The following is an 11,335-nucleotide window of genomic DNA, read 5'->3' as shown; positions in this document are numbered from 1 at the left end:
ATCATTTGAGATTTGCTGTAAGCCATTAACGGTCTAACACATAGAAGACTAATAACATTACTCCCAAATCTGACTAAATATTGTAGGTGTTGACGTTTTGAAAATGCACCTTGCACTGATCATGTCTATTGTTTTAGCCTCTGCTTCACCAAACTAAAACAAATATGTCATCAACTTAGGGCGTGTGCTGCCACGTGATTTTTTATCTGGCAAGGTGTCACCATTTTGTGGTGAAGCAATGGAAAAAGCTAAAAGTAAGGTGCCATTTTAAAACCAGAAGCCCGGAGGTGTAGTGATAATGCTTTTCGAACGATGAGGCCAGTGTCGGCTTGTTATTAGTATATACAGCGGCTTTTTGGCAGGGGAACAGCGTGCTACAGTTTATTGTATTTCTGGAATCAAAAAACCTATTTACGATTTAACAGCAGCGATCCCTTGAGGTAAACAGGAGCACGCACAGAGTCGTCTTTTTAACATCGCTTGCCATACGGTATTTCTTCTTGTGGTATGAAGTTTTTTTTACTTCTCTTTACCTCTAGATAGAGAGCTTTTGTTCATATTCTCCCCGGTCTGTGATGTATTGACAAACTGTCTGCTGAGTGCACAGCATAGTTTTAACAGGACAAGCCAATGCAGATTTGTGATGTGTATAGTCAGGGCTGCTTATAGTTTAGAAGGAAGCGAATGCAATAGGTCAGAAGAATGTACCATTTATAAACACCCCTCCTTTCCTTTTATACTCATGTGTGAGATGTAGCAGTGTGAAGGCAGCGTGTACACAAGGCAGAACAGGCAGCACAGGAGAAGAGTCAGCCTGGAAGTGATCTGCAGTTCTTGCCTTCCCGTCTAGTGATTTTCCAAGCTCTTCAGCTTCTCTCGCTCTTTCTCCTTCCCCCCCTCTGTGGAAAGGACGGGTCGTTTTATTGGAAAATAACATGGTTCAGCCCACTAACTGCATGCTGCATGTTGGGTAAATTCAAAACCCACATGCGAGACCTAGTGCGGAAGAATTATTTACATCTGATGGATATTTTCGCTGCTTATTGCATAGTAATGAGCTTCTGACAGGCGCGACCTTTCATAAGACAGCTCACATTATTGGCTTCCTGCCCAGAATATTGCTGCAACATTATCTGTGATTGGTTATCTTCCTATCATGCATTGCTTCACAGGGGAAACAGCTTCTTCTTCTTTTTTTTTTTCTTTTTAATAAACCTACGATGGCTGGCTGCAATATGTTACTCTGTAAGTATCTGCACAGGGGACGGACAGGCAAGTGTGTGCTGTAGCCACGCAGAAAAAGAGGGAAGGGAAGTGTGAAGGAGAAAGTCAAGTACTGCTTGGTTAAAATTAAAACGTGTTTGTTTTTTCTACAGGTTGGTACTAAGAAGTGCCTTTCCTGACGTCCCTGCTGCTTGGACCCGCTTCTAGAGCAGACTCTGCTTTTTGCCTTGCTTGCTGCCAGCTACACTGCAACGAGAGCAAATCCACCCTTCTCATCTATACCTCCCCTTCCCAATTCTGCTCCTAATCAAGACAGATCCCTGCATAAGGCACTGTGTTATACCACTCTGGGTATAGTAACAAAAACAAAAAAAGAAACCAAACTAAGGTATCTGCTGTTGGGAAAGCAAAGACAAACACATGGGGATATAGGGAAATCCGGTGGAAACCTCTATGATTTTTTTTCTCTACAGTGCTGCATCGATACATGCCTAACTAATCAATACAGATTGCTCAGCAGAGCCCTTTTGAATTGCCAGTTCAGCTGCGTGGAGATTACCTTTCGGCAAACTTAACTGAGAGCAGCCCGGATAGTGCGTGTGCCAGCACAGGGGTCGCCACGTATTCATGCTTGCATTTTGGGCTGAATATCAGAACTCCAAATGGGTTACTGAGAGGACAGAGAAGCTCCAGGCCACCTCAATTAAGCAAACCAAATGTTTTTAATATCACAGATCCGCTACTCTGTGTTATTTATAAGGTAGTAGCTGAAGAGCAGTGAGACATCTGTATGCATATACAGACAGCACAGTTTTACCATTTCAAAACCACAAGGGAGACAGAAAGGACGGTTGGAGTTTTTTCATTCTCTGGCGACTTCCGAGAAGTTTTTTTAGCTATCTGTAGAATTTAAGTATGGCTGTTAGCGTGGCACCCATGCGGGACACAAAATGGCTAACGTTGGAAGTGTGTCGGGAGTTCCAAAGAGGGACCTGCTCAAGGCCAGACACAGAATGTAAATTTGCACACCCATCGAAAAGCTGCCAAGTCGAAAATGGACGAGTAATCGCCTGCTTTGATTCACTGAAAGTGAGTAAACATTCTTACATTTTTGGCATAAACATTTAACAAATACATGCAAGAACAGTATCAGAGCTGCCTGGTATTTAAACACTGCTTTTTCTCACGTGGCTGACTGCATTGCTAGCTAGCAAAGGCATCGTATGCATGTGGTCTTAAGTAGCAAGGAAACATAATGTATTTGTATTGACATTATTTGTTAAGCAGCATGATAGCAAAAAGTAATTAAATTACCTGAACATAACATTTGTGCTTTTAAAAGTAGATTTTATTTGATTCCTTAATTTTTCTTACATTGATTATATTGATACGAAATGTTGAAATTAGTTATTATTTGATGTTGAAATTAGTTATTATTTGTAATACTTAGCTACATTTTCTATTTGCAGAAAACTTGCTCTGCATTTAATCATGCTGTTGACATATGGATTCATCTGTTACTCAGAATCAAGCTGTTGCATTCCCCATTTTACTAATATGAATGACCAATTACATTTTCTACAGATCTTAGTGTTGTAGTTTATTATTCCAATTGCAGTGAATCCCATTATTTAGATAGGTAGTGGCTTTTAACTACTTGCGTTGATTGCAGTTTGTGAAGAGTAAGGGGATATTTTTAAATGTATTCTATTTGTAAAACTTCATATTCCAGATTTTATCTTTAAGTTTTAGAGACGTAGTGTTTGCAGTTACTGCTCTAAATAAAGTTTGTGATTTCTTAATCATGGCGTAGTTGCAATATGCAAGTGGATCTGATGACAAACTGTGGAATGCGTATTTTAAAGCTACCTATACAGTATGTAAGCATGTTATGAACACAAGATGATTGTTTTTAGGCCTTCTGTGCCATTAATGTGCATGGGGTGCCTATCTACTTCTGGGGTGGAGAAGTATCCATTTACAGTCATTCAAGGCTTCCTTGGTGCATGTGTGTGCCTCTAAACTCTCTATTCTGGAGGGATATCTGTCAGATTTGGCTGTTATGATGGATATATATTTTATTTTGGGAAATTGAGCCATCTGCAGTACGAAAAGTAAAAACCTCAGGCTTCCTAATCTGCCTGTATCTAGACATTTTCAGACTGGATCCTTGTCTTGGACAATTGAAAATCTACAAATGTCTACTGACAGACTAATTTGCTAGGATAGAATTTGCCCTGGCCCCAATCAGCATGACAGATCACTGTCTAGCTAAAGTAACAAACTTTGGAAAATCCAGCCCCAGCTAAAATGTGTCTATTTTACAGAGGGGAGAAAGATTAAAGCGGAGTTTCACCCATTTTTTAAAATTTACTTTCATCCAAATGGCCATCCGCAGTGCATTTCTAAATAGATAATATATATATTTTTTTAATGTCTAAATACCTTATTTTGATCTGTGTACGCGGCACTTCTAGTCCCAGCCGCCTAGGCGATGTCAACATAAGGCGATTCCCATGGGCTCCTGGGATATCAGCGTCATCTATCCCAGGAGTCCATGGGAATCGTCTAATGAAGAAACTGCACTGTGCAGTGTCATTACTGCGCATGCACGAGATTGGGAAGTGCATGCTGCGTGGCCAGCTGCACTGAATCCGGGAAATAAACACAAGCGGGTTTCAGATGCCCACAACCTCAATGGCCCCTGCCTACTTCCGAGATCAGGTAAGATTTTATTGATTTAAAAGAAATAAGAAGGAACAAATCAATAAAATTTGTTTAAAATCTTAGTGCTGGTTCACACTAGGTCCCTCCGTCTTAGGGGGCGACATGTGAAGTCGCGTGCAGCGTGACTTGCACGGACTTCATAAAATTAATGTATATGCAAGTCGCCTCCAGGTCGCCCCGAAGTAGTACAGGACCCTTTTTCTAAGTCGGAGCGACTTGTGTCGCTCCTATTAGAACCGGTCCTGTACTACACTATGGGAGCGACGGTGCATGACTTGTTAGGCTGACCAAGTTGCCTGACAAGTCGTACCAGTGTGAATGGACACTTAAAGTAGAAGCTCTAACGATCCCAGCAGAGCATTTGAAAATAAATTTATTATGAAGACTGGAACTCTGCTTTAAGCTGTTCATACATGGATCAAAATTCAGCCAGTTCAGCAGGGACCGGACAAAGTTTGATCCATGTGTGGCCATTGCTGTTGAACAGAAGTCTTCTTCTGTTCAACCACTCTGTTGGTATTTTTTTGATATTTTCTTGTGTGATCAGTGCTGCAGGCAATAGGCGGCAGCGCTGATCTGTATATTCTGATGGAGGGGAGGTCTCCCTGTTGCTAGAATAAAATGACACAGTGAGGAGTATTCCCCATCCATACTGAATGTGCGGATGGGCAAATCGGGTCAGTATTTTTTTCTTTTTTTCAACCAGCTGATTACATTTTAAAAAAAAAACTGACCCATGCAGGGCCAACTTCAGAGTGTTCTTTAGTTTGTTTGCTGTCTGTGTTTGCATTTGGGAGATTTAACCTTGCAACCATTGTTAGGGTAAGACAAGTACAGGAAGTGATAGAATAACCCTCTGGTGGAGACATAGACTTGTAAAGGGAGGAGGGGTTAGAACATCTGTCAGGTTTGTAGCACTTTCTGTGTCTGTTCATCCTGTTCTGATAACACCTGTTTCCTTTTATTTCTTATGCTGAAGTCAACAGAACAAGGATATATATATATATATATATATATATATATATATATATATTCCATAGTCGTACTGGCTCTAATTCCAAGTCCTTTACCTCTAAAAGTTAGAAATTTATTCTTTGCATATCACCAAGAATTACATTAAAAGAGCTCATTGTGCCTTGGGCAGCAGGGTTTTAAAATAAATGTGACAACTTTTTCCTTATTTTGTTCATTTCAATTATCCAATAAAGTGAAAAGCAAATTCCTTATTACTTATTTCATGTGCACATGTTAGATAAATAAACTGTAAAGTCACAGTTTATTGAGAATTCACTTTAGTAAATTGTGAATTCTTCTTTAGTAAATCTGCCCATACTGCAAGGTTCTAAAAAGTTTGTTGAGGTTAAAGTAAACTCACCTCTGGTAGTTGGCGGTGTTCTTCTATGGGAAAGGAAGTATTCTTATGTTCACAAAAAGTTAAACCTCTTCTACCACAACACCTAAATGACAATTATCCTAACTGAAAAAGTCCCTGAAACATTAAAGTAATTTTTTGTAAGACTTTTAGTAATAGCTAATTTCAATAAGTCAATCTACAACTGATTTTCTGGGCCTTTAAATGTTCTGAAAATCCTTCCGTATACTTATTTAGCACTGTAAGCTTGTATTTAATTATATTCCAGACCTGGACATCTGTTTTACCAATTTAGGAGCGTTATTAAAATCTGTAATACTGGTTCCATATTCATGACAAATGTAATAATAAAGTGAGAAAATCTGTAATTTAGCAATTAAAGGGCACAGTTGTAGATCTAAGAGGTCAGAGTTAACCAATTTTACATTCTGCTAGCATACATCTACTTTTTTTTTTCTTTTACTTAATGTGAGTTTAGTATATTAAAGGCAGCTTGTCTCTGTCAAAGATGTATTGTGTCGGTCTGTTATTAATGCTCTTGGCACTGATCCACACCTTAACTGGGCTAAACCTGACCTTTATGAGAGTTATTACTTCAGTTAGTAATTTTTAGATTATATTAGGTTCTATGGGGCCTATCTAGAATCCTCCTGGGTTTATTATCTACAACATGCTAAGGAAACAAACTGCTTGCAAATAAACACAGAAGGGAGTTCATTTTTAGGTATTCCTTTAAGGCCAGTAAATCTAAAATATACTTTTACGAATATATTACCAACATTAAAGGCCTGGATACATGATTACTGGGTACTTCAATCCACCTAGCTCACAGCTTTGAAATTCCTGCCACTGACCCCTCAGTAATGCCTTCCTGCAGAGTGCAATGAAGTGAACACTTTGCTGAGTACTATGTGTACTGAGCTATGCACCTCAATGCACTCTTCATGCCCTGGAAGTCATGGAGAGAGTTTGTCTCGATATCCATGTATAATGATATACATATTTTTAAAGCTTCTGGCTTCTTGCAAGTATTGCCATCGAAGATCACTTCACAGAGTGTTCTTCAATAGCACATAAAACAGCAATTATAAAACATACACATATTTAAAATGAACCTGTGATTTGCCCATTTACTACAAAGTAGCATGGACTTTGAATCCAACCCTTTGAAGCAGGAAATACTCACCTGAACAACAGAGGAAGGAAGGGAAGGGGAATGTGTGTTGCTGTGGACCTGGGTATTATAGCAACTCAGTTTATTTGCCCTGCAAAGGGGAAAACATAGGTTTGCTATAAAATTCAACATTTCAAGGCATTGATTATTTCATAGATTAAATTTGATTAAAATAAATTTCAAATAGGAAAGAGTAGCCCAGGCACTGGCAACACACAGTGGGCACTTCCAGGTGCGTGAACATAAACTTCATTTTTCATTGCATTGTAGTTAAAAATCTATAGAAAGTGTAAAATGTTTGGTAGGAGAAAAGGAGCTTGTAGTGTACCTTATTATAATTTGTATAGACCTTTAGGCATGACACAATATATAGGACACAACAGGTTAATCTCCTAAACATCTCTCCAAAAGCTTTTTTGTGAAAACTGATATTTAACCACTTTAATACTACAGCTGTATCCTCAATTTAGGCCTTTTTTTTATAAATATATATTTATCTTTATTAGAGAAATGTCTCCTGGTTGCTAGTGCTAATTCAACTTACGTGTTTTACTATTGAGTCATCACAGTAAAGGTAGCTTGAAAAAGAAAGTTATAGAGGCATGAGAGGGATGTAAAAACTCCATCGACCAGAAAGCTTGGCCAGGTTTCTGTTTTTTTTGTGGCCACAAGTGAAGCAGAGGTGGCAGCTACACTGATCAGCAATAACTTTATGACCATTAAAAGGTACAGTAAATAACAAATAACATTGATTATCTTTTTACAATAGCATCTGAAAGTCGCTGGGATATATTAGGCAGCGAGTAAACATGTTGTCCATAAACTTCATGTGCAGAAAGCAGAAAAATGGTCATCACAGTTTGTTGTGTATTGGGCTGAATAGCTGCAGTGTGGTCAGGGTGCCCATGCGGACCCCTGTCCACTACCAAAACTGCCTACAATGGGCATGTGAGCATCAGAACTGGAGTACAGAGCAATGGAAGAAGGTGGCCTGGTCTGATGAATCACATTTTCTTTTACATCATGTTGATGGCCAGGTACATGTGTGTCACTTACCTTGGGAAGAGATGGCACTGGGATGCAGTATGGGAAGAAAGAAAGACAGTGAAGGCAGTGTGATGCTTTGGACAGTTTTCTGCTGCTACTGATGGCTTGGTGCCAGATACCATAGCATACCTTCAGAGGTCTAGTGGCGTCCATGCCTCGACAGGTCAGGGCTGTTTGGCAGCAAAAGTGGGACCTACTCAATATTATGTGGGTGGTCATTAGGTTATGGTGTATCAGTGTATATAAAATAAATATCACTTAGATTTTATTTTTGTTTAGTTTTTTGGTCAAGTTCGGAAAGATGCTTAGAGCAGAGTATAGTATATTAATGTAAAATATTCCATAATAGCCAGTCAGGAATAGTTTTCAGAGGTTAGGGGAAGCAGAACAATGTGCTTCTTGCTGACTTGTTGATAGCCCTTTGCACGTTTGTATAGTTATCCTTTAGGCTAGCTCCTTCCAGCATCTCAACTAGCCTGTCCATGTTCCTGGTCCACACTGAACAGCCCTACAAGGACAGTGAAAAATACCATTATTTCTTTTGGAGAGTTTTTCTATGATTGGGAAACATAACAAATTGTCTCCCCAAAGGAATAAAGGGATTTTCACAAAATTGGTCACAAACGCAATACTTTCACCTGCACTTGATCGCATGGTACAGTAGTTACTGCAATCCAGTTTCTGTGAATTTTGTAAAGTAGGGCACATTACGTTTGCAGCGGTCATGCACAATTTCAGCCCATTAAAAGGAATGAGCTAAAATCACACTGCACCCGGATGGCATGTGAATTGCACAGGAACGCACAGTGCATTCCTATGCAATTCATGGTGTGAACCAACCCTTAAAAAGGATTTCAATGCTGTCCTTCTGAATGCAGTGCAGGAGTTAGGCTCCTTTTATGCAGGTGGCCAGGGAGCAGTAAAGATAGGTGGTTCATTTGCATTTTTACTGCCCACTGATTGCATACCTCACAACTTTCTGAGATGGGAATGACAGACACCTATTAACGAAAGTATGTAGGCATAGGATACACCCCCCTGCCACACCCCCTTAAAGGAGAATTGTACAAAAAAAAATGATTGGTTAAACCCATGTGTGCTTTTTTTTACCACTACTATTCCTTTATATTGACTTTTGGAACTTAAAAATTCAGCAATTTCGAAATTGGATGAAAGGTTTAGCACTGGGAAACACTTTTTGATAGATAAGTAGTACATTTTATATACAACTATATAGATCAGACCATAACGAGGGACAAATGAGGGGGAAAGAGGAACAGAGGTGCATCTTTCCAAATCAGGAACAGTTGGGAGCTATGCTGATCTCCCACCTACAAGTAGACATGGTACAGCTCAGGTGAGTACACATTGCCACGGCCATAATGCTTTGCATTGGGGTGTGGCAGCTTTGTCGAGTTTGATAAGCAGAACCTTTCCTTAGATCTAGGAGCTGAATTCATTTTCTTTCATTTTTCTTTTCACCTGCTGATCCTGTCAGGAACAAACTTTCTGTCCTAGGGTGACAACCATACTGCATCTATGAAGGGAAGCATTGCCTGCTAGAAAGAGCATGTGTTATCACTCTGTAACACCATAGCTCCCAACTGTCCCTGATTTTGATGGACTGTCCCCGATTTGGAACAAAGTCCCTCTGTCCCTCTTAACTCCTCATTTGTCCCTGATTTTGGTCTAATCTAAATAGTTGTATATAAAATGCACTATTTACCTTTCAAAAAGTTTCCCAGTGCTAAACCTTTCATCCGATTGCTAAAATTGCTTCATTTATAATTGTCAAAAGCCAGTATAAAGGAATAGTAGTGGTAAAAGAAAAAAAAAATACTTATGGGTTTAAGAAATCATTTTTTGTAGAATTCTCCTTTAAAGCGGAGTTCCGGGCACAAAATTGAACGATTTTGTGCCCATCCGCTGGCTCTTCTTCACCTGAAAAGGAATTGGATAATTAGGGTTATTTTTTTTTTTTTTACTCACCTTGTATTCGTAGAAAGAAATACTCACCTATTCTCCACTTCCTCCCTCCGTGGCCGTGGCCCGCACCGTCACTTCCGGTTTGCAATGATTCCTGGGAGCTGAACGTCATCGCTCCCAGGAATCAATGCGATGGCACCGGCCCCGCTCGTCACTTCCGGTGCACCGCCGCATTCCTTGCTAAACAGCTTCTGGGCATGCCCAGAAGCTGTGGAGGAATGCGGCGCCGCACCAGAAGTGACGAGCGGGGCTGGTGCAGGCGCATTCTGGGAGAAGAAGACACGGAAGAGGACGCAGAAGAGGATCGCGCCTGCTTCAGCTGCACACAACAGAGATGGCAACGCTGTAGAAAAATTTTTATAAGTGAGTATTTCTTCTTGCAGTTAAGTGCGAACCGGGACAGATCAGAGGCTAGCCATTGTGGAATGTACTAGCCCTGACTGTCCCGGGGGTATGTTTATTGCAAAACTGTTTTTGTGCACGGAACTCCGCTTTAAGGATGCGTGTCCTGTGCCTACTTACTTTTGCTAATAGGTGCCTCTCTTTTCCATCTCAAAAGGTTGGGAGGTATGTAACACCTCCCCCTTTTCATAATACGGGGGTAGGAAAGGGGGTGTTTTGTAGTCAATGAAGATAGCTGGTAACTGTCCACAAAGAGCACATGAAGTCATCCTCTCACAAGATTTCTGATTGGATGAACAGCTATTTGCTAAACAGATATAATAAAATGCTTTCAATTTTAAATGTAATAGATCATAAGAGAGCAAATAAGGGAAATGTATTGTTAGGGTTTACATACACTTTAGGCTCCATTGCTGGTAGAATACTGTTAAGAAACAAAATTCCTCTAGTTCCAGCTTTAGTTCCAGGAAGCCGTTTTAAAGACAAAAAGGTAGCACTGCAGGATGATAGCTGAAACAATACCATAAAAAGGTAAAACAGTTCTTGCTGTGCAAATGCATTTATTATAGCACAGTAAAAATCTCTGAGTTGGCTACACCTAAATACATTGATATATGGATATACATAGATATAAAATATATTTATCAAATATTTTGTGACAGGTTGATTCATTTGAAGGAGACATTTACTTTAGCAAGTTTGTCCTTTACATAGTTGGCAATATTCCATAAAAAATTCCAAGGACACCTTTTTTTGCTCTGTGTCCAGCAAGCCATTGTATATAGAAAATGTAGTTTAAAGAGGCATTCATTTAAAATTGGTTTTGGTTCTACAAGAGACATATCATTAACCAATTGTATAATTTTATTTTAAAATACTGCATGTACAGGTAGACTTGTTATAATAAAGGACAAAAAACACAGCCACAAATTATGTGTCCTCTTTCACAAGAGTGCTTTGGCCTGTACAGCATGAAAAGCTGTCCTATTTCAGGTCCTGCAGGCACAGGTATTGCATACAGTCAGCTGCAAGCAGCCTGTCAAAGTCAATGACAAGCTAAAATACACCACTGCAGGCACATAGGGATGGTACTCACGTACAGCACCACATGCATGCAGCTGCTACATATTGTTAATGATTTTCACAGTCTGCTGGCATTGGGCTGTATGCACCACCTTTGCCTCCCAGATATATATGTCTGGTGTGTACAAAGCCAACATGCCCGTGTAACATGTATTTCTTTAGCTAGTTATCACTTTCAGCTTTTATAGTCAATTTATAGTGCAGCAACCCAACAGCTTTTTGCAGAGAATACCAACTAAACTGCCAATACATTAAGCAAAAAATATTTAGAAAACATAATTTGACCTTAAGGCTCCATTCACACCTGGGCATTTTGGAAT

At 39.7% G+C, this 11,335-nt stretch overlaps 1 protein-coding gene across 17 annotated transcripts in view; it reads left to right on the top strand.

The window, feature by feature from the left end:
- Nucleotides 1-299: 299 nt before the first annotated feature.
- MBNL1 (muscleblind like splicing regulator 1) overlaps nt 300-11,335 on the top strand; it is a 186,765-nt gene continuing 175,729 nt past the window's right edge. For 11 of the 17 annotated variants that reach the window (XM_082250206.1, XM_082250204.1, XM_082250203.1 and 8 more), the window contains exon 1: nt 1,352-2,313. In XM_082250206.1, the coding sequence (XP_082106332.1) occupies nt 2,140-2,313 (174 nt within the window). In that variant the 5' untranslated portion in view covers nt 1,352-2,139. Of the gene's footprint in view, nt 506-804; nt 2,314-11,335 lie in introns of those variants that run through there. The other 6 variants (XM_082250209.1, XM_082250208.1, XM_082250207.1 and 3 more) reach the window with 6 other exon arrangements.

Source organism: Pelophylax lessonae, assembly GCF_965119305.1.
Source record: "Pelophylax lessonae genome assembly, chromosome: 3".
Lineage (NCBI taxonomy): Eukaryota > Metazoa > Chordata > Amphibia > Anura > Ranidae > Pelophylax > Pelophylax lessonae.
The sequence above is the reverse complement of the archived record's forward strand: the minus strand, read 5'-3'. Positions and strand labels throughout refer to the sequence as shown.